The sequence below is a fragment of the Astyanax mexicanus genome, chromosome 7 (genome assembly GCF_023375975.1).
Source record: "Astyanax mexicanus isolate ESR-SI-001 chromosome 7, AstMex3_surface, whole genome shotgun sequence".
NCBI classification, from domain to species: Eukaryota; Metazoa; Chordata; class Actinopteri; order Characiformes; family Acestrorhamphidae; genus Astyanax; species Astyanax mexicanus.
The window spans coordinates 54,630,001-54,654,571 of record NC_064414.1 but is presented as its reverse complement, the minus strand read 5'-3'; the positions used below and the strand labels follow the sequence as shown (position 1 = coordinate 54,654,571).

General features: G+C 38.2%; 1 protein-coding gene and 1 long non-coding RNA gene across 13 annotated transcripts in view; one reads left to right on the top strand and one right to left on the bottom strand.

Moving 5' to 3' along the window:
- Positions 1-2,301, top strand: part of LOC111191297 (uncharacterized) — a 52,157-nt gene extending 49,856 nt beyond the window's left edge. Inside the window, exon 7 of the long non-coding RNA XR_007439996.1 lies at positions 2,181-2,301. This is a non-coding gene — a long non-coding RNA (uncharacterized LOC111191297). The remainder of the gene's footprint in view (positions 1-2,180) is intronic.
- tenm3 (teneurin transmembrane protein 3) overlaps positions 1-24,571 on the bottom strand; it is a 1,272,390-nt gene that overhangs the window by 44,531 nt on the left and 1,203,288 nt on the right. For all 12 annotated transcript variants that reach the window (XM_049481363.1, XM_049481365.1, XM_049481366.1 and 9 more), the window contains one exon: positions 2,201-2,450. In XM_049481363.1, coding sequence (XP_049337320.1) covers positions 2,201-2,450 — 250 coding nt within the window. The remainder of the gene's footprint in view (positions 1-2,200; positions 2,451-24,571) is intronic.

Here is a 24,571-nt window from a genome sequence, read left to right as displayed (position 1 = left end):
ATTCTTTTTTATTTGTTTGTTATTTTTTACTATTCTAATTATTTTATTTGACTGCTGTAAAGTTTAGCTCGTCCACTTATCCTTTCATTCTGAATTATTTTATTTCTTCTCTATTACATTTTTATTGTTTTGTTTATGAAGTTCCTCATTTTAGCTCAAATGGATTCAATACTTGATTTTAATTTTAATTCTTAAGTTGTAAATGGTCGGCTGCGCTAAAAGTGAGTAAACCCTGAGTGAAATAAAGGTTGATTGATTATTTTAATGAGTAAGGGGCATTCAATAATTTTGGGATAAGCTAACGCTAATGCTAAAATTTGCAGAAATGCTCCAAATAAATCTAGTAGAAACATTTCCTTGAACAGTAGACACAGTTACTCCAACAAAAGCAGGATAAACTTTTGTAATATACTTAATTTCAGAAGAAACAATGGAAGAATTGGTGTCTTATATTGTACATTTCATCATCTCTGAAACTCCTGAGTGGTCAGTAATATTTCAGCAGTTTTACAGCAAGCAGTCTTTCCTGCTGCTGGACTCCAACAGCATAGAGGGTAAACACACACACACACACACACACTTACATATTCAGACACATACACTCGGAGGCTTTGATGTTCGCTGTTTTAGCTCAATAGTTGCGCTGTGGTGGATTTAAACACGAGGGGCTCGAAGTGTGCACGCACACACACACACACGCACACACACACACACAAACTTACACAGTGCTGGGCATCCCCCCTCCTCTCACACACACACACACACACACACAGGTAAAAGCTGGATCGTGGGGGGTTAGGGGCGGGACCCTGCAGCTGTTTTACCTTTGGCTACTGCATCAATTATTAGTGAATTGGAAGCTAAGCCATGTAGAGGGAGGCATTAAATATACACACACACACACACACACACACACACAGAACAGCCAAGATACTGTCAGATATACAGCACCACACACACACACTGCTGTAAATAATGCACAGACTCCATCCACAGCCCAGCCAAAAGTTTACACCCACCTGACAGAGGGATCACTTCATGATACTGTGATTTAAACCCTGTTTCTGAGACAATACTGATACTTTTATATATGAAAATAAAGGGCTCATATCCTACATTTATTCTTAAATCGTGGCTGTTATTCAAAAACCATATGCTATAGTACGCTATATTATATATTGGTCCATTTATGATGAAATATATCTGATATAATTATATACAGAACTGCCAGATTTGCATTATAGAACAAAACTAAAGATACAGGGGTTTTGCCTGGGCTTAGACAGTGAAGATACAATGCTATATTTCTCTTTATTTATGAAAGCTGGTGGTTTTATTGACCAGAAACCACAAATAATTTCTACATGACCCACATTTTCCATCCTCTTTTCATCAGCTACAATCAGACTGATATATATACAGTACAAAAATAAGGACAACAGATCAAATTCCTCACTAGAGTTGGAATTGAACCCACAATCCAAAGCCCTGGAGCTGTGAGACACATGCACTAATGTCAGCACCACTGTGCCAAGTCTCAAAATCCAAATCCCAAAACTCTACACTTCAATACTTGGGGCTTTATACCTTTCCATTTGCAAAAACTAGAAATGTAATAAATATATACATTAAGATGTGAATGTGTATACAGTAAGCCAAACCAATTTGGCAATGGGGTGTTCTTGGGTTTCTTAATGAATATATAAGTAAATATATAAAGGTTTTCTATTATAGAACACAGCTACTAATAATTCGGGGGCTGCATGCGCTGAGTAAGAGGGTGGCATGTCTTGAAATCATATTTCTATATGTGTAAAAGAGTTATATAACTCGTAACAATATGAGGAATATTTATCATCATATGAGCCCTTTCGACAGGGGCAGATTTTACCAGCACACAAACCACGCAATTGCTTGGGTCCCCTGATCCCAAAAGTGCTTGAATTTTACCTTGTAGGTAAAGGTGTATGAACCCTGAATATTGCATTTTGCATTATACAAAAGAATCCATTTGATCAGGGCCCCCGAAAAAAAAAAAAAAAAAAAAAAAAAAAAAACATTGCTTAGGGCCCCAGAACTTCCAAACCCGCCCCTGCCTTTCGATAAACAATTTGTATTTGTTTAACAAATAAAATATAATGTATTATATGTCTTTTGTTATGTTTGGTTTATATTTTTAGTGCCCCTCCCAGACCCCTACCTGAGCTCCATGACGCTGGTGACGTTCCCGGAGGGGAAGATGCGTCTGATGTAGTTAAAATCTCCCACGAAGAGACTGCCGTCCGACCCGCAGGCCAGAGCCACCGGCGCCAGCAGCTTGTTCCCGTCCGCCTGACCGTTACAGCTGGGGCAGGAGATGCTGCGCCTGCGCCCGTTCCCCATTATAGTACTGATCACCGGGGGCTGCTGGGAAATAAACACGTTCTCTCCGTTCCCCTTATACAGGATACCTGAGAGAGAGAGAGAGAGAGATTAAAAATTACAAATTAAAGTGCTTAAGTATCGTCACAGTTACACAACACTCACCCCTTAGCAAAAATGTACCCTTACAGCACTGAAAATGTTCTGTACTGTACTCAAACAGCACTTTTCCACCAAAGAGCTTTAAAACTGGTTCTTAAACGAGTTTTGTTTGGGCTTATAAGAACTGTAGTGTTTTTCAGCGAACCAGCACAAGTTTCAACCAGTTTTAATGGAACCATTAAAACATCACATTGTGTGTGATCACAGACTAATGCACAGCAGCGGTGAACAAAGTGGTCACGGTTTGCACTGAAGAACCTCTTGTTCTTTGATTCCTGCTGAGAACAAAATTTTATTGGTGTAAACCAATGGTGAACCAGTTTAAAATTATGCCCACGAACCAAAACAGTGCCAGTTCCACTTACGTGAAGAAGAAAAAAACGCTAAAAGGGTATTCTCGTAATATTGAATGGTTCTATATTTAACTGAGAACGGGTACCTTTTGTAGGATTAAAAGAGTGATAAATAGTGAAAAATAAAATTAAAAGCAGTTCTCTTGTAGTACTAAAATGGGTAAAAATGCTATTTTTACAAGTGTTTTTATTTTTTCCTACAAAAAATGTCCTCTTGTAGTAGTGAAAACTAGTTCTAAATAGTACTGGAAAAGGGTGTACATCTTTAGAGAAGAAAAATTATTGTCTACAGCACTGAAACAATCCTCTTGAAGTACAGAAAAAAGGGGTACACCTGTAGTCCAGAAGAATAATAATACATATGAAACTGAAAGAATAAGTTTGTAGTACAGAAAAAGGGGTATAATATAGTATGGATAAAGGGGGACCACTCACTAAAGATCACTTAAGATGCTAAATAGCACTAGTTGCCTTAAAGAACCAAATACAAGATGTTGAAGAACATGTTACAGACCAGTAAAACTGTACTGGCTCTATATAGATTTAATACAGAACCTTGATTTTAAGGATATATCTATACACCATCTCTAGGAACTACACTCTGAGAAATATATATATATATATATATATTTAAAGTATTATATAGTGCTGAAAATGGTTCTTAGATAGGAAACAACAGTGGAACATTAAATAGAACAATTTTGCAAAAACTTATGTAAAAAAAGTAAAAAAATATGTAATACATACATAATATACTTTTACTTACAGCAAACCCACCAGTATAAGATTCAGATTCACTCTTTTATTGTCATTCAACAATACAGAAACGCATTGCAGAATGAAATTACGTTGCATCAGGTCACCGACAAAGACAAAATACTTAATCACACCGGATAAATAAATAAATAAATAAATAAATGAAGAAAAAAGCATTATATAGCACTATATTCCACTGTGGATTTTAAATAAACATAGAAAAGCATTTACATCTTATTACACTAATATATTGCACCTAAAGTGATGAATAATTTTCTTAAGACTTGGGTGGAATTTGGATAAAAACTGTCATTGATTTTTTTTTCTAAAAACGTGTACGCCTAATAATATTAGAGATGCCTAATAATCTTTCAAATAATATCTATAATAACATCTCTAATAACATACAAAGGGTTCTATATAATTTTGAAATATATAGCAATAAAAATCATTTATAGTTAATAAAAAAGTAAAATAAAGTATGTTTTAAAGAGGAAGAGAGGATATGTTATATTTATTATCATTATTATTAATGTTATTAATATTTTTGCTTCTGCTAATGAACTGCAGTTGATCTATTAATGCTTTGGTAATATTATATGTGTCTGTCTAATTGTACTGCATAAATATATATAAATAATGCAGGGGGGGGGGGGGGGGTGCAGGAGAGCACTTTACAGCACTTAACTCATCCTCTATTGAACTCGGCCATAACGCAAAGGGATGGGTTACATTAAGGCATTTAGGGCAGGGAAATAAACGGACTAATTAAAAATGCATTAATTAACGGTAATCAATAGATCTGATGTTAATTATGCGCACAGTTTTGGCATTACACCAGCGAGCCTTCAGGCATAAAACACAATAAACAACAAACCAATTCCAACAACCGTATATCAGCCAACAGAGTTACTATAGTAGATAGAGTTCTCCTGCAGCACTGAAAAAGTGACATTTATATTTCTATAATGTACTAAAAGGGTGTTTCTAGTAATATTAAAACAGGGTTTATATTTACCCAAGAAATATATACATTTATACCAAAATTTTGTTGTAAATTATGCTGGAAAAAAGGTACATCTACAGTAAATTAAATAATTCTATATAGTACTGAAAAGATATACAGGAATAAACACAAACACACTGAATTTCTAACATGAAATATATTGGTTAGATTTGTGTACCTTTATCAAGCACTCTTACTCTACTATTACTATTATTATGTAAATATATACATTGTTTAATTGTATAGATTGGATAATCTAAAAAAAAACCCACTACAAATTATACAATTAATTTAAATCATAACTATATTCAGTAATTATAGTAGTTTTTTGTTATTTACTTTATTTTTTAAATTTCCTACCAATTTTCAAACTACCCCAGAGAGGGGGGATACAAAGAAAAAAATACGACATTACTAATAAAATCTATATGCAATATTTTAAATCCTTTTTTAAAATAATAAAATGATACAGAAACTGAACTCAAAGCATTATGCATTTTGTATTATTTTAACTATTATAAAAATGTACATTTCCACAGTTGTAATTCTTAATAAATTACTTTTTAATAAATTAATAAAAGGTGCAGAATTAAACAATCTATTTTACAGTGTAATAATTTAAAATAAGAAAAAAAAGTTGCAGAAATGTTTTGCATAATATCTGAAATGACATACATTAAATAAATTATAACTACTCATATAAACACTAATTCTGATTGGCTGAGTGAATAAATGGAGCGTGTTTTCAGTGGCAGTTTTATTCTGTTCTGATTCTGGTAGAAATGATTGATTGAAGTCGGGCTGAAGATCAGAGCAGCTTCTAAACCAGATTTTACTAAAAACAGAGCTAATCTCTTACAGGCTAATTCAGTTAACACACACACACACACACACACTTTTTTGGAAAAGTGGGGCACACGCTCAGCGGGGGTCCGGTAAAGCCTGATTCACGTCATCAGACAGAGAAAAGATCAAAGCAAACCGAGGAGCTTCTTCACACATTCAGTACGAGAGAGAGAGAGAGAGAGAGAGAGAGAGAGAGATTTCGCCGTATTTTTTTTCTTTCAATTTCATTCTCTCACTCTTTTACTCTTTACTACGCTTTTTTTCCCCCCTCCCGACTTGTTCACTCTCTCATTCCCTCTTCTCTGCTTTTTTCCTTCTATATTTCTCTTACTCACTTTCTCTTTCCTTTTCACCGTATTTCTCTCTTAATTTCATTCACTCACTGGATTTTCTCTTTTCTCCATTTCTCTCTTTCTTCCCTTTCTCTCTCTCTCTCGTTTTATTTTTTCTCTCTTTCTCTCTCACTGTATCTCTCTCTACTCTGTCAATAATAAATGAAGTCAATCTTAGCTTTAAATGCAATGTCGCTTAGGGCTAAGTGATACACAAAACAAAATTTTATTTAATTTCAATATTCTATATTCTAGTATATTTTATATATATTTTTTATATTATTGTTATATTATATTTATAATATAAAAATGTTACATGCAGAGTGAGTTCAATTTTAAACAATAAAAAATATAAAATTACTAATAAAATCTACATACATTTTAAATACATTTTTAAAATAATAAATTGAAACAAAATTGAAATAAATCTCGATATTCTGCCAATATATGAGTAATTCTCGATTACAGCTATTTATATTTAGTTCTTACATAACTAAAAAATACAGTTTCTCTCAGCTTAGATGTGAATAATAACTTTCTATGGTACTGAAGTGTAAAGTATCTCCTCTGGTGTTTAGAGAAGGTGAGGAGGATCAGATGTTCAGAAGTCTGGAGGAAACTGGACGTGAGGATCCTGCTGGAGGAGAAAACAGAGCGAGAGCTAGAGCCGCTATTCAGCTGCAGGGATTCTACTATGGAAACAAGGTGTGTGCCATTCAGGATCACACACACACACACACACACACACACACACACACTCTGCTGCAGTGTAAACACACTTATCCACACAGCCTAGCTTCCTCCACCCTGACGGAACCACACAAAACCTCAGTCCAGAAAAACAGTAATTAAGACTGAATGAGATAATCACACCTCAACCCCTCCCACAACCATCCAGACCTCCTACACACACACACACACACACACACACACACACCACTTCCAGCCCCGGAGCTGCTCTCACCTCCATCAGACCCCCAACAACCTTCTAAAGAGGTTTTTAAGTCTTCAAGTGTTCTTTAGTAATTTTACAAAAATGGTTTAAATGTTTTTAAATCCAAGAAAATCTTAATTTCAATTATTTAGAACATTTAAAATATCCGTACATAACACCATAAATGGTACAAGTTAAAGAATCCCTTACAGTATTATATAAAACCCTTCAGTGTATTAGTATAATGTGTTTATACAGTACCAGTCAAAAGCTGTTTTGTTCTCCGTTATTTTAAAATGTGCTCCATTGTAGATTAATACTAAACTCTAACTCTAAACTATGAAGAAAAACATATGAAACTATTTAATAAACAAAAAAGTGCTAAACAACCCAGAATATGTTTTATATTTCAGATTTTTTAAAGTACATCTTGCTTAGATCAGTTTTACACATCTTTGCTGAATTTTCTCAGTCAGTTTTATGAGGTAGAGTCTCCTGGAATTCAGGCTTTCAGTTAACAGCTGTGCTGAAACCATCAAGAGTTAATTACTTGAATTTCTTGTCTCTTAATAAAGTGTTTGAGAGCATCAGTTAAAGTAAAGTAGTGAAGAGGTAGAGTTACAGGTATACAGTGAATAGTGAATATTTGAGTAATGTTCGAATCCAGATTATGAGAAGAAACAACTACTCAACTAAATAAAGAAAAAAAAAACTATGAGAAGAAATGAAGATCAGTCAAAAAACTTTAAAGGTAAAACTGGCTCTCATCAGAATCTCTCCAGAAAAGGAAGAGAAAGAGTTTTCTCTGTTGCACAGAATAAATAGTTACTTAGGTATTTCTTATGTGTTCCTTCGTAGTCTGGATCACTTTAGTATTAAATCACAATTTAGGAAAAAAATAAAATACAATAAAAAATACATTGAATAAGAAGGTGTGTCCAAACTTTTGACTGATACTGTATACCACTACCACACCTCACTCTAACTCTAACTGTAATTTACCTGGCCTTACCATGTGCATAAAACCATTGTTCAATCTCACTCGCAAGATAACACCTCACGAATTAGACAGATGTGGGCGTCCCAAGGCAAGTCATGAATTTATATTCCATAACCAATTTACATATAGATGTCAAATGACTTTTGGCACATTCATTAGCATACCGTTCTTTGAGACCTATAAATAAAGATGGATTTAAATAAAGGTTTTCCTTCTTGTTGGATGCGCTATGTTTTTTTCCCCCCAGAGTTGTACTATCAGTGATGACTTTCAGTTAAATTAAGATAAATATAAAATATCTGCTTTTCTACTGACAGATTCTGATGTGAGACTGTTTGAAAGCTAAGAATCTGCATTTTCCACCCGATCACTCTGCTCACTCGTATGAATTATGATTCTGAAATTATTGGCACGTATGTAAAGCATGTGCCTCACGTTTCTGGCTGGGTAATGAAATGAAGATCTTTCTGTGGAGCAGCTTTGGTCTCCAGCTCTGTTTACTATTTATCACACGGCTGCTGCCGAGAGCACTTTCCTGCAGGGTTAATAAAGTTTCATCTGATCTTGTCTGATCATCGGCGGAGTTTCGCGGAGACTGCGGACCCCTCGCGGGCTGAAACGTGCAGGCGGGCCAGGCTGCGGTGGGGGGTCTTTCATCAAGGCCTAAAACGAAACAAGGTGCGGATCGGTGGGCGAAGTGTTTGATATTTCTTTAATGCTGCCAGCAGATGAAGCGGGACAGAGAGGGGGGGGTCGGGGGTGTGGGCAGCAGGAAACTTCACTAATACCTCTCAACACGACCTGTTGGACCACCGGTAGCAACAGGAAAGAATGCTACATGCAAACAGCAGGAGAGAGAAAAACTTTGGTAGCTGGTTCTGTATCCAATTTTAAAGGAACAAATCAGTAATAAATGTGAGCGATCGTGTAAAAAATGCCTACAGAAGCGAATTTAAAAGAGTTTTGTTCACTCAGCTTCAGATTAGCTTTACAGGTCTCACCACTCAGTGGTCTCTAATTCACCCTGCTGAATTAGAAGGGAAACATGACGACACACCTGTTCTATACTATATTTTATATATATGTAAGGTGTGCCTTACATATATATAAAAATAGACCAGAAAATAGATGTTCATTAAAAGTGTGCCTTATAATCCAGTGTGCCTAATAGTGCGAAAAATACGGTATGTTTCAGTGTCCAAAATGCCCGTCTCTACAATGCTGGTGGTGGTGTTGAATTACCCAGCTATAGTAAGCTACCAGCACACTTTTTGCGTGATGTTGTGTTCTATATCTGGCAAGTCGGGGTGTGGAAATGGGACTGGGGGAATGGCGAGCGGTGGGCAAATTTGGAGCTGGCAACCCACACAGATTACTGTAATGTACAGAACAGTTCCAATATGAAAATACTGGCTAAAGCTCTGCTGACAAGAGCTGCCAGTGCTTAAACTCAACGTTTTAAAGAAACATACAAGGAAAAACCTAAGGACTACTGCTTAAAATAATTTTTATGAAAAATTGCAGAAGCCACAATGATTTACCTTAAACTCATGGTTAAATTAAACCAGGCTTGACGTTATCAGGCTTCGTAAGAGAGACCCCTGATGGAGAACGTCCAGAAAGTTTTACTAACTGCAGATCAGATTAATTAGAGAAGTGAAGTTAGTGTTTTCACAGCGTGACTAAACTCACTCACAGCACTCACAACTTCTGCAGATTTTACTCCGAGCTCGTCCGACAGAGAGCGAGCCGGAACCCGCAGAGAGACTCACGCTGGCCCAACAGCTGCCAGAACCCAGCCGGAATACTAACTTATATATATATATATATATACCCCTATATAGACATACATATATATAAAATAACAGTGTGTGTTACAGCTAAAGAGTGCAGTTTTAATGCACATTAAATTAAAGCACACTTTATGTCCAAATCTTTGTGGACATGTCCTCTAATAAATGCTACATTAATTTACTTTTAATTTGCATCCACTGCCAACACACAGCTTTACAAAGAGCTAGTCCCTGTAGAAGAGAATTACTGCCAATAGAATAGGACTTTCTGAAGCAGTTAAACAATTCTGAACCTATTAGCATCCTGTTTAATACCAGGCCTGAGCTATAGAGGGGTATGAAGTCCCCAGTATTGAGCTGTGGAGCAGTGAGACTGTGTTCGCTCCATCCATTACTTTGGAGATATATAACAATACAATACTAATGTTGCTGTAAGTGCCCTTCTAGCTGAAATTCTTAATTCCTATTGTTTATATCAGTTTAATACTGAAAGATTGTTTTAGCAGTTTCACCACTAGAGGCGAACGATAATGATATCAGTATACAGTCATTGTGATACTCGATATATCACTATATTAGACAATTCTCTACTGTGTTACTATAAAGATTAAATTACTCCCAATTAAGCAAATACCAGGAATTATGGGTGTATTGGTTCTATTCCACACAATTTAACTACCAATATTCTTCACTGCAGGTTTATTAACCCTATTCATTTAATTATAGCGCCACCGTGTGGAGAAATGAAGCAGTAACTTGAATTAGTCTAATTAGGAGGAGAGTCTTAGGGATTTTAAAGCTTCTGTACTCTTTTTAATGTAAATGTTCATATTTGACGCCACATATCGATAATATATTGCAAAATATTTTTCTCACCCCTATTCATTATTATGGCTGGGACATTGCACAAAACTTTTCTTCAGCTCTTTTTAGGAATAGGCAATGACCCAGTGCCCCCCTGTTTTGGCATCTGTGTCAGGAAGGTTCAGATTTAGGCTACAGGTTGTTTACAGAATTGTGAAACACATTTGTCCCACCGAGGCTTTATCCCAATGTGTGCTTTCAGAATATGGTGGAAACAGGGTTTCTGAGGACATGAGAGAGAGAGAGAGAGAGAGAGAGAGAGGGAGATAAATGATGTGTGGAAGGAGCAGAAATAAAATGCGCCACAAACCACCGACCAGCTTCCTGCATGCTGCTCAAATTAGGGTCTCCATAAAGCGCCTGTCATCTCTATCCTCAGTACACATGTACAACACACCCGAGCACAGAGAGAGAGAGAGAGAGAGAGAGAGAGAGAGGAAAAGGAGGAGAGAGTGGGAATGAGAGAGGGAGAGTCTTTGACTTTTGACACACTTCATTTTACAAAAAAAAAAAAAAAGAATTACATGAAATTACAAAAATAATGTGGGTTTTCTATTTTTCTGTAATTATTCTGTTTTGTAAAGCAAAACAAAATAATTTTCATAACAGGACCGATGACAAAATTCCTCAAATCTGTAAGTCATCTTAAAAAACAAAATCAGAGAGGGATGGAGAAAAAAAAAGAGAGTAAGAAAGAGATAGAAAGAGAGGGAAAGAGGTAGAAAGTGAGAGAAAGAGAGAGAGTGTGGTAAAGACTGAGAGAAAGAGGTAGAAAGTGAGAGAGAGAGAGTGTGGTAAAGACTGAGAGAAAGAGGTAGAAAGAGAGAGAGAGAGAGAGAGTGTGGTAAAGACTGAGAGAAAGAGGTAGAAAGTGAGAGAGAGAGAGAGAGAGAGAGTGTGGTAAAGACTGAGAGAAAGAGGTAGAAAGTGAGAGAGAGAGAGTGTGGTAAAGACTGAGAGAAAGAGGTAGAAAGAGAGAGAGAGAGAGAGTGGTAAAGACTGAGAGAAAGAGGTAGAAAGAGAGAGAGAGAGAGTGTGGTAAAGACTGAGAGAAAGAGGTAGAAAGAGAGAGAGAGAGAGAGTGGTAAAGACTGAGAGAAAGAGGTAGAAAGTGAGAGAAAGAGAGTGTGGTAAAGACTGAGAGAAAGAGGTAGAAAGTGAGAGAAAGAGAGAGAGTGTGGTAAAGACTGAGAGAAAGAGGTAGAAAGTGAGAGAGAGAGAGAGAGTGTGGTAAAGACTGAGAGAAAGAGGTAGAAAGTGAGAGAGAGAGAGAGAGTGTGGTAAAGACTGAGAGAAAGAGGTAGAAAGTGAGAGAAAGAGAGAGTGTGGTAAAGACTGAGAGAAAGAGGTAGAAAGTGAGAGAGAGAGAGAGAGTGTGGTAAAGACTGAGAGAAAGAGGTAGAAAGTGAGAGAAAGAGAGAGAGTGTGGTAAAGACTGAGAGAAAGAGGTAGAAAGTGAGAGAAAGAGAGAGAGTGTGGTAAAGACGGAGAGAAAGAGGTAGAAAGTGAGAGAGAGAGAGAGAGTGTGGTAAAGACGGAGAGAAAGAGGTAGAAAGTGAGAGAAAGAGAGAGTGTGGTAAAGACTGAGAGAAAGAGGTAGAAAGTGAGAGAGAGAGAGAGAGTGTGGTAAAGACTGAGAGAAAGAGGTAGAAAGTGAGAGAGAGAGAGAGAGTGTGGTAAAGACGGAGAGAAAGAGGTAGAAAGTGAGAGAAAGAGAGAGTGTGGTAAAGACTGAGAGAAAGAGGTAGAAAGTGAGAGAGAGAGAGAGAGTGTGGTAAAGACTGAGAGAAAGAGGTAGAAAGTGAGAGAAAGAGAGAGTGGTAAAGACTGAGAGAAAGAGGTAGAAAGAGAGAGAGAGGTAGAAAGAGAGTTAGAAAGTGGGAGCGAGTGAGTGGTAGAAAGAGAGGAAAAGAGATAGAAAGTGAGAGAAAGAGAGGTAGAGAGAGGTAGAAAGAGACTGCTATATGTTAAAATGAAAATTGTTCTGTAATGTGGAATAATAATCACTTTTCCTATAGTCTGTGAAAAGCACTTATAAGTGTTCATTAGATGTTATGAGCATTACAGAACAGTTTTCATTATAACACATAGCAGTTAGAGGGAAGGCATCGCTGTGGATCTTGATAAAACATTATGTAAATGAACTCAACATTTATTAAGCTTTATGAAACAGGTCTTACCAATTATGTCAAGAACAGCAAATGCAAATATATTATAATGCATTTGATCGCTTTGTGATATAAAATTTAATACTGTGTTGTTATAATGTTTTATGTTTGAGATTATAAACATTTATGTATAGTTAGAAAGTCTTATGTCAAGTGTTATAAAGCATTATAAATGCATTTATAATGCTTTATAGATAACTAATTCATAGAAAATGTTTTACCATTTATATATATGTGAAAATGTGTATCTACGTTTTTGGAACAACGCTTTCTGTTCCCCTGAGAGGGTGACTTCATCTAATACGCAGCTGTTTCAATTACAGAATAAAAGTCCCGCAGAAGACCCCGTCCACATACCCCACAGATATCCCACAGTTCAGTTAGGGGTTAGAATGGATACTGGTCTTCCTCCAGGACGCCGCTGTTGCTGATACACTGAATCACACTGAGAGTCATTATATTGTTTATAGCTAATGCTCTCCCACACAGCCTCCACTTTTCTACAAGTAGCTTTGAAAGCAGAGTGTGTAAATGTGTGTGTGTGTGTGTGTGTGTGTGAGAATGTGTGTGTTTGTGAGAATGTGTGTAGGTTGGGCTTCAAAGCAGCACTTCAAAGGATGACTTCACGCTGAGAGTGCTAAATTATTCACATTGGGCAACATGGCGGAACTGGGCGGATCCTAATTACACATCAGATCAATGGAGGCATCCTATAGCCACCACACACACACACACACACACACACACACACCATAAATCATGAAAAACATCAAACGTGTCAATACTGCAAACACTGATACAAAACTCATAACATCACACCACTGATCAGAACAGTATAAGAGAGACGAGAGACAAAAGAGAGACAACAAATAAATACGAGATACAGAACAAGATGAGAAAAAGGGAAAGAGAGACAAAGTGAGTCAAAAGTGAGATAGAGGGGCAAAAAAGAGAAATTAGATGAGACAGAGCAAGACAATGTGACAACAGAGGGACAGAGACAGAGAAGCTAAAAAAAGACAAAAAAAAAGACACAACAAAGGAGACAAGACATAGAAAGAAGGAGACAAAAGATAAAGGAAAAAAAGAGAGAAAAAGGAGACAGTGAGACAAAAGTCCATAAAAGACAAAGTAAGATAAACCAGAGACAGAGGGACAAAAAGAATTTACAAAAGTGAGACAGAAGAGAGTTAGGAAAAGAGTTCAAAAGAGAGAAAGAAACAAGAGAGAGGTGAAAGAGAGACAAAAGAGAAGGACACAAGAGAGAGAAAGAGAACAGAGAGAGACATTAGGTCCTCGTTGAACTGCTCTCGGGTTGTGTTGTGAACTGAGATGGATGGGACACAGAAAGCTCTGCTGAAGCAGCAGAACACACACACACACACACTAATACACACACTAATACGCACACACACAAATACACACACACACACACACTCTGCAGCTGTATCTGACTAAGTGAAACTGTGTATGCTGAATTTTTCAGAGTAATTACTTGTGGTCAGTGTTGTAATGAAACACACACACACACACACACACACACGTCTTCAGTTACGCACAATGCAGAAATTATAAAGGGCGCAAATGTTCTGCCAGCCTGTATCCCTGTGTGTGTGTGTTTGTTCTAAAACAGTGGTATCCAGAGTTTATGCGGTATCCAGGGGTTTCTGTGGTGTCTTGATCCTCACTTTCTATGGTATCCAGTGTGTTCATGTGGTATCCAGTGTGTTCATGTGGAATCCAGTGTGTTCATGTGGTATCCTAGGTTTTTGTGGTATCCAGACTTTCTGTGGTGTCCTGATCCTCACTTTCTATAGTATCCTGCGGGATTGTGTGGTATCCAGTGGGACTGTGTGTTATCCAGTGGGATTATTAGGTATCTAGTGGGGTTGTGTGGTATCCAATTGGTTTTTGTGGTATCCAGGATATCTATGGTACCCTGATCCAGGCTTTCTATGGTTTTCAGTGGGTTTATGAAATATCCAGGGTTTCTACGGTGCCCTAATCCTGGCTTTCTATGGTATCCAGTGTGTTTCTGTGGTATTTAAGGTTTCTATGGTGTTTCAGTGTTTCCGTGGTATGCTGTGTTTTTGTCATACACTGTGGTTTTCCAGGTAAACTGTGTGTTTCTGTGGTTTGTTATAACTTCTTTAGCTCTGTGATGTTGAGTTTTTCTTGCATCATTTGTTCTTTTTGGTCTTTCCACAGCATTTCTTCTGGGTGAAGATCTGGGCTTTGAACTTTTCTTGCTTTAACAACTTCTTTGTGGACTTTCTTGAGTGTTTAGGGTTGATCTCCTGCTGCCTGACCCACTTACACTCACGCTTCACTTCATGTATAGAAACTCTGAAATTCTGCTGTAGAGGTTAAGAGTACAACCCAGAATTCACTGGCCTATTATTAATCACAGCAAACAATTCGGAGCCTGAAGCAGCAAAAAGCAGCCACAAACAGGATACTCCCACCCCCATGCTTAACGGCTGGAAGTGAGGCTCTTATGATGCAATGCACATTAACTTCAGGTAATTAAGTTAATGAAAAATCTTTAAATATTCTTACAACAATCGTTAACATAAAGAACACTTGTTATAAACACATTTATTTTGTTTTTCATTTTAATTTTAAATCAGATTATCTACTAAAAGTGTCCAATGTAATGTTATGGTGCTTTATTTTAGGAAATAATGCTTACTCATATACATAAATATTCCATATTAAAACTGTGTATGACATTATATGTCCAAATATTTGTTGACATTCCTTCAAAGAACATATACAACTTTAATTTAAAACTCTATTGCTGATGTACAGATGTGCAAATACACACTAAAAGTGATATTGCCAATAGAATAAGACTTACTGTAACAAGCAAGCAACATGAACCTAATGCCAGGTGTGGGCTAGAGGGGTATAAACCCCCCGTATTGATCTGTGGTGTCCAGTACTTTTGGGATGAGTTGGTACATTTTAGCCGTACTAACTCATACTCTTAGTTACTCCAACAAAAGCAGGATACACTCTTTGTAATACCCTTGTTTTAAACGTGTCGTAACACCTTGGTCCTGATTAAATATGATTTTACTTGCTAAATTAAATGTTTTTGCAGTGCACTGTACTCTATATGATGCAACACGTTTCATAAGACTCGTTCTCTTCTGAGATCAGTTACAATAAATTATAATAAATATGATAAACGAGAGCTTGTTAGCGCGGCGTGTTTATTATTCTGCTAAACTGCTGGAGAAACTCTTACAGGAGTTGGTTTGTGTGGAGTGGTCACTGCAAATTACCCAAATCACTTCGGACTCGTGTGTGTGTGTGTGTGTGTGTGAGAGTGTGTGTTTCTCTCAGTTGTGCGGTGCGGCGGTGCGCCGGGTTATGAATATTTCATGTGAATTCCTCTCTTCTGAATAATGAGCGAATTCTGCAACAACACACACAGGAAATACAGCATGTCCCGTTATTTTCCTTTATTCCTGACCAGTTCCTGTATTACCTTTCTACCCAGGAGACCCAACTAGAACTTTCAACTCTCACATACACTCTCCCTCACACACTTATACACACTATTACACACTTATACACACTCCCAGACTGCTGGAGGCTGTTTTATATGCATGTGCTATACAGTACTTCTATTATTCAATATATCTCTTATTTCTTCTTCAACTTCCTCACCGGCCACTTCATTAAAAAAACATATCTACATTACATTACTGCCATCAAAAAATCACTGAACTCAGGTGTTCCTGAATCTCTTCCGTGTCAACAGGTGTATAAAATCAGCAGCTCGGCATGCTGGGATTGCTTCCACAAACTTTAGTGAAAGAATGGGTCTCAGGCTCTCAGTAGCTCAGTGAACTCCAGCACTGTGGTACAGTGATATTATACAGCCCCTGTGCAACAACCAGTCCAGTCGTGAAATTTGTCACTACACCTCCAAACTTCATGTAGCTTCAGACTAGACCATCACTACACACCTCCAAACTTCATGTAGCTTCAGACTAGACCATCACTACACACCTCCAAACTTCATGTAGCTTCAGACTAGACCATCACTACACACCTCCAAACTTCATGTAGCTTCAGACTAGACCATCACTACACACCTCCAAACTTCATGTAGCTTCAGAGTTTATCACTCACTACACACCTCCAAACTTCATGTATCTTCAGAGTTCATCACTCACTACACACCTCCAAACTTCATGTAGCTTCAGAGTTCATCACTACACACCTCCAAACTTCATGTAGCTTCAGAGTTTATCACTCACTACACACCTCCAAACTTCATGTATCTTCAGAGTTCATCACTCACTACACACCTCCAAACTACATGTAGCTTCAGAGTTCATCATCACTACACACCTCCAAACTTCATGTAGCTTCAGAGTTCATCACTCACTACACACCTCCAAACTTCATGTAGCTTCAGAGTTCATCACTACACACCTCCAAACTTCATGTAGCTTCAGAGTTCATCACTCACTACACACCTCCAAACTTCATGTAGCTTCAGAGTTCATCACTCACTACACACCTCCAAACTTCATGTAGCTTCAGAGTTCATCACTACACACCTCCAAACTTCATGTAGCTTCAGAGTTCATCACTCACTACACACCTCCAAACTTCATGTAGCTTCAGAGTTCATCACTACACACCTCCAAACTTCATGTAGCTTCAGAGTTCATCACTACACACCTCCAAACTTCATGTAGCTTCAGAGTTCATCACTACACACCTCCAAACTTCATGTAGCTTCAGAGTTCATCACTACACACCTCCAAACTTCATGTAGCTTCAGAGTTCATCACTACACACCTCCAAACTTCATGTATCTTCAGAGTTCATCACTCACTACACACCTCCAAACTTCATGTATCTTCAGAGTTCATCAATCACTACACACCTCCAAACTTCATGTAGCTTCAGAGTTCATCACTACACACCTCCAAACTTCATGTAGCTTCAGAGTTCATCACTACACACCTCCAAACTTCATGTAGCTTCAGAGTTCATCACTACACACCTCCAAACTTCATGTAGCTTCAGAGTTCATCAATTACTACACACCTCCAAACTTCATGTAGCTTCAGAGTTCATCACTACACACCTCCAAACTTCATGTAGCTTCAGAGTTCATCACTCACTACACACCTCCAAACTTCATGTAGCTTCAGAGTTCATCACTACACACCTCCAAACTTCATGTATCTTCAGAGTTCATCACTCACTACACACCTCCAAACTTCATGTAGCTTCAGAGTTCATCACTCACTACACACCTCCAAACTTCATGTAGCTTCAGAGTTCATCACTACACACCTCCAAACTTCATGTAGCTTCAGAGTTCATCACTACACACCTCCAAACTTCATGTATCTTCAGAGTTCATCAATCACTACACACCTCCAAACTTCATGTAGCTTCAGAGTTCATCACTCACTACACACCTCCAAACTTCATGTAGCTTCAGAGTTCATCACTACACACCTCCAAACTTCATGTAGCTTCAGAGTTCATCACTACACACCTCCAAACTTCATGTAGCTTCAGAGTTCATCACTCACTACACACCTCCAAACTTCATGTAGCTTCAGAGTTCATCACTACACACCTCCAAACTTCATGTATCTTCAGAGTTCATCAATCACTACACACCTCCAAACTTCATGTAGCTTCAGAGTTCATCACTCACTACACACCTCCAAACTTCATGTAGCTTCAGAGTTCATCACTACACACCTCCAAACTTCATGTAGCTTCAGAGTTCATCACTACACACCTCCAAACTTCATGTAGCTTCAGAGTTCATCACTCACTACACACCTCCAAACTTCATGTAGCTTCAGAGTTCATCACTCACTACACACCTCCAAACTTCATGTAGCTTCAGAGTTCATCACTCACTACACACCTCCAAACTTCATGTAGCTTCAGAGTTCATCACTACACACCTCCAAACTTCATGTAGCTTCAGAGTTCATCACTCACTACACACCTCCAAACTTCATGTAGCTTCAGAGTTCATCACTACACACCTCCAAACTTCATGTAGCTTCAGAGTTCATCACTACACACCTCCAAACTTCAAGTATCTTCAGAGTTCATCACTCACTACACACCTCCAAACTTCATGTATCTTCAGAGTTCATCATCACTAGACACCTCCAAACTTCATGTAGCTTCAGCAGAGTTCATCACTACACACCTCCAAACTTCATGTAGCTTCAGAGTTCATCACTACACACCTCCAAACTTCATGTAGCTTCAGAGTTCATCACTACACACCTCCAAACTTCATGTAGCTTCAGAGTTCATCACTCACTACACACCTCCAAACTTCATGTATCTTCAGAGTTCATCAATCACTACACACCTCCAAACTTCATGTAGCTTCAGAGTTCATCACTCACTACACACCTCCAAACTTCATGTAGCTTCAGAGTTCATCACTCACTACACACCTCCAAACTTCATGTAGCTTCAGAGTTCATCAATACACACCTCCAAACTTCATGTAGCTTCAGAGTTCATCACTCACTACACACCTCCAAACTTCATGTAGCTTCAGAGTTCATCACTACACACCTCCAAACTGCATGTAGCTTCAGAGTAGAGCTGGGCGATATGGGAAAAAATCTTATCACGATATAGTTTTCCATATCAGTCGATATCGATATGTATCACGATATAAATCAAATCACTTTGTGTCACACTTAAAGGTTTGTTTTTATTAGTGAGAGAATAAGGGAGTGATGGAAGTTTTATCACAATATTTTTTTCTGTATCTCCATAATTATTAGGGCTGGCCCGAATAGCATTTTTTGAGCTCCGGATATTTGGCAGTAATTGGTAGCGAATATTCCAATATTAGTTTTTAAAAAAAACAAATTAATCATGAACGCGAGCCAGAACCCGAGCTTGAACGTCAGCCTGACTCAGGCGCTGCATGAACTCGGGCTTTTTTCCAATTTTTTCCAATTTTCCATGACTGAAAAAAAAACTTGGGCTATAAGCTCAATATTAAATATTTCGTTTGTTTAGAAATTATTTTATATTCTTAAACCATGTTAAATTATATTAGATTAGTAGGGCTGGCCCGAATAGCGTTTTTTGAGCTCAGAATATTGGGCACTGATTGGCAGCCAATATTGGAATATTTGTTTTTAAAAAGACGGATTAAAAACTGATTAAAGTAAAACAAAAATTGCAACTCGGCCCCTTTAATTCACCACAAAGTTTTCCAAGACCCAGCCGGAAAAAAAAAGATTTCCCACCTTTTCCTCAGCTGGGTCGGGCTCAAAAAATGATTTGTGATAGGCTGTTTTTTGGTTTGTTTGTTTAAGCACTTAGGCTTTTGTACTGCTGCAGTGCAATATTTAGATTTTATATTCTGAAATTCGTTAGGTTTTATTTCTTTTAGCATTTTGAACTTTTTTTCCAATTTCAAATTTATTTTTTTCTGTTCGTTATGTTCTATCGGTCCTTGCGTTTTTTGTAGTTGAAGTTGAATTTAATATTGAAGTTCAATATTTCTAATTTATATTTTGAAATTCGTTAGATTATATTTATTATTGTATTTTGAGCTCACTTTAGTTGGTTATTTTCCAAATTCATATCTATTTTTCTGTTATTATTAAATGTTATTAGCTTATTAGCTTAGCTTGTCATTTAGCATACAGAACTTCTCACGGATTTTTAATGAATGTTGATTTATTAATTTAAAAGCTGTACCTTATTAAAAGTATTTTAAGCCAGACAGACACTGTGTGATTTTTTAATGAGTTTATCTGCACTTTTAAATGGTTTGTCCTGTAGGAAACGCACACGATTTGTATGCTGACACTGTTGTCTGACTGAGGAGCTGCTTTCCGTCAAATGCAGCCTGTAGGCAGGAAAAAATCCAGCCAGAACCGACCATATCATGAGCCAGTTTTAAAGCCAGTAATTTAGTAGAGCATTAAACTACAAATCTGAGATGTACCTGCTGTACTTCTTAATCTCTGCCCCCAAAACGGTCCATTAACTTGCTTGACAGACGCGTCAAATCCCCCGCGAGCACGCGCGGCGCACAGCGCACCGATTAATTCATGCGTTGAGCTTTAAACGCGCAGCTGAGCTGTAATTGGGGAAATATCACAAAAATCACAGTGTGATTTGTTACATTAAAAAAAAGACCATTTTCTTCCGCCTAATCTGAGAGGAAAGCGGTGTTCTCGACCGGCCCGAGTTCATGCAGCGCCTGAGTCAGGCTGGCGTTCAAGCTCGGGTTCGGGCTCGCGTTCAGGCAGATAATCTAAATGATAAATGATTTTGTGTTTTTGCACTTGGGCCATAAGCTCAATATTAAAAAGTTCGTTTGTTTAGAAATTATTTTATATCCTTAAACCATGTTAAATTATATTAGATTAGAGGAAAGTCATTTAGACATCATTCTTAAGGTGTTTTTGTCCTGTTACCGCTCCGCAAAAAAACCTCTTCCTTTAATCCGCGCCCCACATACACATTTTTGCAGCACCTGCCCCGAGGTCCTAATATAAATTGAATTAATTACATTTAGTGCTTAAAATTTACTTAAAATTTATTTAAAACGTGCTGAACAGTGCGGCCGTTTATTCCCAAAGTACAAACACTATGGTTGTTTGCGTGTGTCGGGCCATACTCCACTATTCTTTAGGGTTTTTTGTTGCATGCATGAGAATAACTATTACAATTTTCTTAACTATTTATTAATTTGCTCCAGCGTCTTCTGGATTGATTACACGTTGTGTTTTCGTTGTTTGCCGCGCCACTTAGACGGAAATGGAAATGAATGTTTATCGAATTCTATTGCACAGGCTTATCATCGTCATCGAGGGAAAAATTATCGCGAAACAAATCGATATCGTTATATCGCCCAGCACTACTTCAGAGTTCATCACTACACACCTCCAAACTTCATGTAGCTTCAGAGTTCATCAATCACTACACACCTCCAAACTTCATGTAGCTTCAGAGTTCATCAATCACTACACACCTCCAAACTTCATGTAGCTTCAGAGTTCATCACTCACTACACACCTCCAAACTTCATGTAGCTTCAGAGTTCATCACTACACACCTCCAAACTTCATGTAGCTTCAGAGTTCATCACTACACACCTCCAAACTTCATGTAGCTTCAGAGTTCATCACTACACACCTCCAAACTTCATGTAGCTTCAGAGTTCATCACTACACACCTCCAAACTTCATGTAGCTTCAGAGTTCATCACTAGACACCTCCAAACTTCATGTAGCTTCAGAGTTCATCACTCACTACACACCTCCAAACTTCATGTAGCTTCAGAGTTCATCACTAGACACCTCCAAACTTCATGTAGCTTCAGAGTTCATCACTAGACACCTCCAAACTTCATGTAGCTTCAGAGTTCATCACTAGACACCTCCAAACTTCATGTAGCTTCAGAGTTCATCACTAGACACCTCCAAACTTCATGTAGCTTCAGAGTTCATCACTACACACCTCCAAACTTCATGTAGCTTCAGAGTTCATCACTACACACCTCCAAACTTCATGTAGCTTCAGAGTTCATGGAATGAAGAGTTTACATGACCTTGTGTGACTTGTGCTTTTACTTGCTGGCCACTTTATTAGAAACACTTAAATTTAAGATTCCACCCACTGGCCACATTATTGGAAACACTGTACTTCTGCTTTCACTCACTGCATCCACTTTACCCATATATATTCTTGTGCCTCCACTCACTCACTACCTTCTTAGACGTCCAATTATTTGCGGTCACTTTATTAGAAACAACTTATATCTTGTGCTTCCACTCATTGGCCACTTTATTAGAAACACCCATTTCTCTTTGTGTGCCTCATCTCACTGTGGCCACTTTATTAGAAACCCCTAAATTTGTGTTTCCACTCTCTGGACACTTTATTGGAAACACTGAACTTCTGCTTCTACTCTTTGGCCACTTTATTAGAAACACTCATATATCTTCCTTTTGTGCCTCTACTCACTTTCTACCACCCTACCTTCTTGGACGTCCAATTATTGGCAGACACTTTACTGGAAACACCTTACATCGTGTGCTTCCACTCATTGGGCACTTTATTAGAAACACCCATCTCTATTTGTGTGCCTACACTGACTAGCCACTTCATTAGGAACACCTGACTTGAGGTTCTCGACCAGCATCAAAAAAATAGAGGGTTTCTGAAGCAGCGGTCAGTGTATCTGTATCAGACTCTGTCTCCCTCTTTCTCTCTCTCTCTCTCTCTCTCTCTCTTTCTCCTGTGGTCAGTCTCTCTCTCTCTTTCTCCCTCCCTCTCTCTGTCTCTCTCTCTCCTGTGGTCAGTCTCTCTCTCTCCCTCTCTCTGTCTCTGTCTCTCTCTGTCTCTCCTGTGGTCAGTCTCTCCCTCTCTCTCTCTCTCTCTCTCTCTCTCCTGTGGTCAGTCTCTCTCTCAGTTCAGAGGTGCTTTATTAGCATGAATGTAATTACATACACTATTGCCAAAGCAATTAATAATACAAGTAAACAGACGTTATAAAAAATAAATAAATAAATAAATAATAAAAAAAAATACTAATAATAATAACAAAAATAAAACATAAATAAATCTACAGATTAGAGAGAAAGAAAGAAAGAAAAAAAAAAACAGTAATATTAAAAAGGTTGAGTTATTAATAAAGAAAATAAGTAAAAGTAGTAATAAAGCATGTTAAAGTTAGATTAATAGAAGTAAAAGAGGTAACATTAATATATTAATATCAATATAACATATTACAGATATAAGTACAGATATTAGTGATTGGTGGATGGCCTCACTGGTTGTCTCTCAGGTTGTGACAGGCTGTAATGTATTGGGCAGCGAGTGTGATCAGCTCTCTGCTCTCTCCCAGTATGTAGGGCAGTTTGTGTGTATTAGTGCAGTGTAGGAACTCGGGGGCAACGCTGCTAAATTTCCTATAATATAAACTCCTGATGGAGTGGTATTTTGGACACTCTGTGAGGAAGTGCAGCTCTGTCTCCACCACTGCCAGCTCACAGTGAGAGCACAGTCTGGCCTCTCTGGGTGTCCAGTTCTGCCTGCGCCGGCCGGTCTCCACGGCCAGGCTGTGCTCACTGAGTCTGTACATGCTCAACATCTTTCTCAGTTTTCTATCTTTAATTTCTGTCAGGTAATCTGCCAGAGTGTATTCTCGGTTCAGAGCCGAATAGCACTGCAGTCTGTGCTGCTGTTTTACTGTCTCAGTCCAGTGTGTGATGTATTTCTGTTTTTGTTGGGTAATAATTTGGTTGGGTTTAATGTTTTGGGCGAGTGTGTAGTGGGGCTGGGTGGTGTGTGTTAGGTCAGTGAGATTCAGGATCAGCTGGGTTAGGGGACTCCTCTGGATGTTCAGCTCTTGGCAGGTCAGTGCTTTATAGTGGAGTGAGTGGGGGTCACTAGATTTAATGTGCTTCCAGAAGTTTATGGCTCTTTTTTGAATGTTAATTATTAGAGGGTACTGTCCTAATTCTGCTCTGCAGGCCGTGTTCGGGGTCTTCCTCTGCACACTGAGGAGATTCCTGCAGAACTCTGTGTGCAGAGTTTCAACTGGGTGTTTGTCCCAGTTTAAAAAATCATTTTGAGTGAGGGGTCCACAAACCTCACAAACCTCTCTCTCTCTCCCTCTCTGTCTCTCTGTCTCTCTCCCTCCCTCTCTCTCTCTCTCTCTCTCTCTCTCTCTCTCTCCTGTGGTCAGTCTCTCTCTCTCTCTTTCTCCCTCCCTCTCTCTGTCTCTCTCTCTCTCCTGTGGTCAGTCTCTCTCTCTCCCTCTCTCTGTCTCTCTCTGTCTCTCCTGTGGTCAGTCTCTCTCTCTCTCCCTCTCCCTCTCTCTCCCTCCCTCTCTCTCTGTCAAATTCAAATTCAAATTCAAATTCAAATTCAAATGGCTTTATTGGCATGAATTGTAAACAACAACTGTTGCCAAAGCAAACAATTCAACAAATACAAAA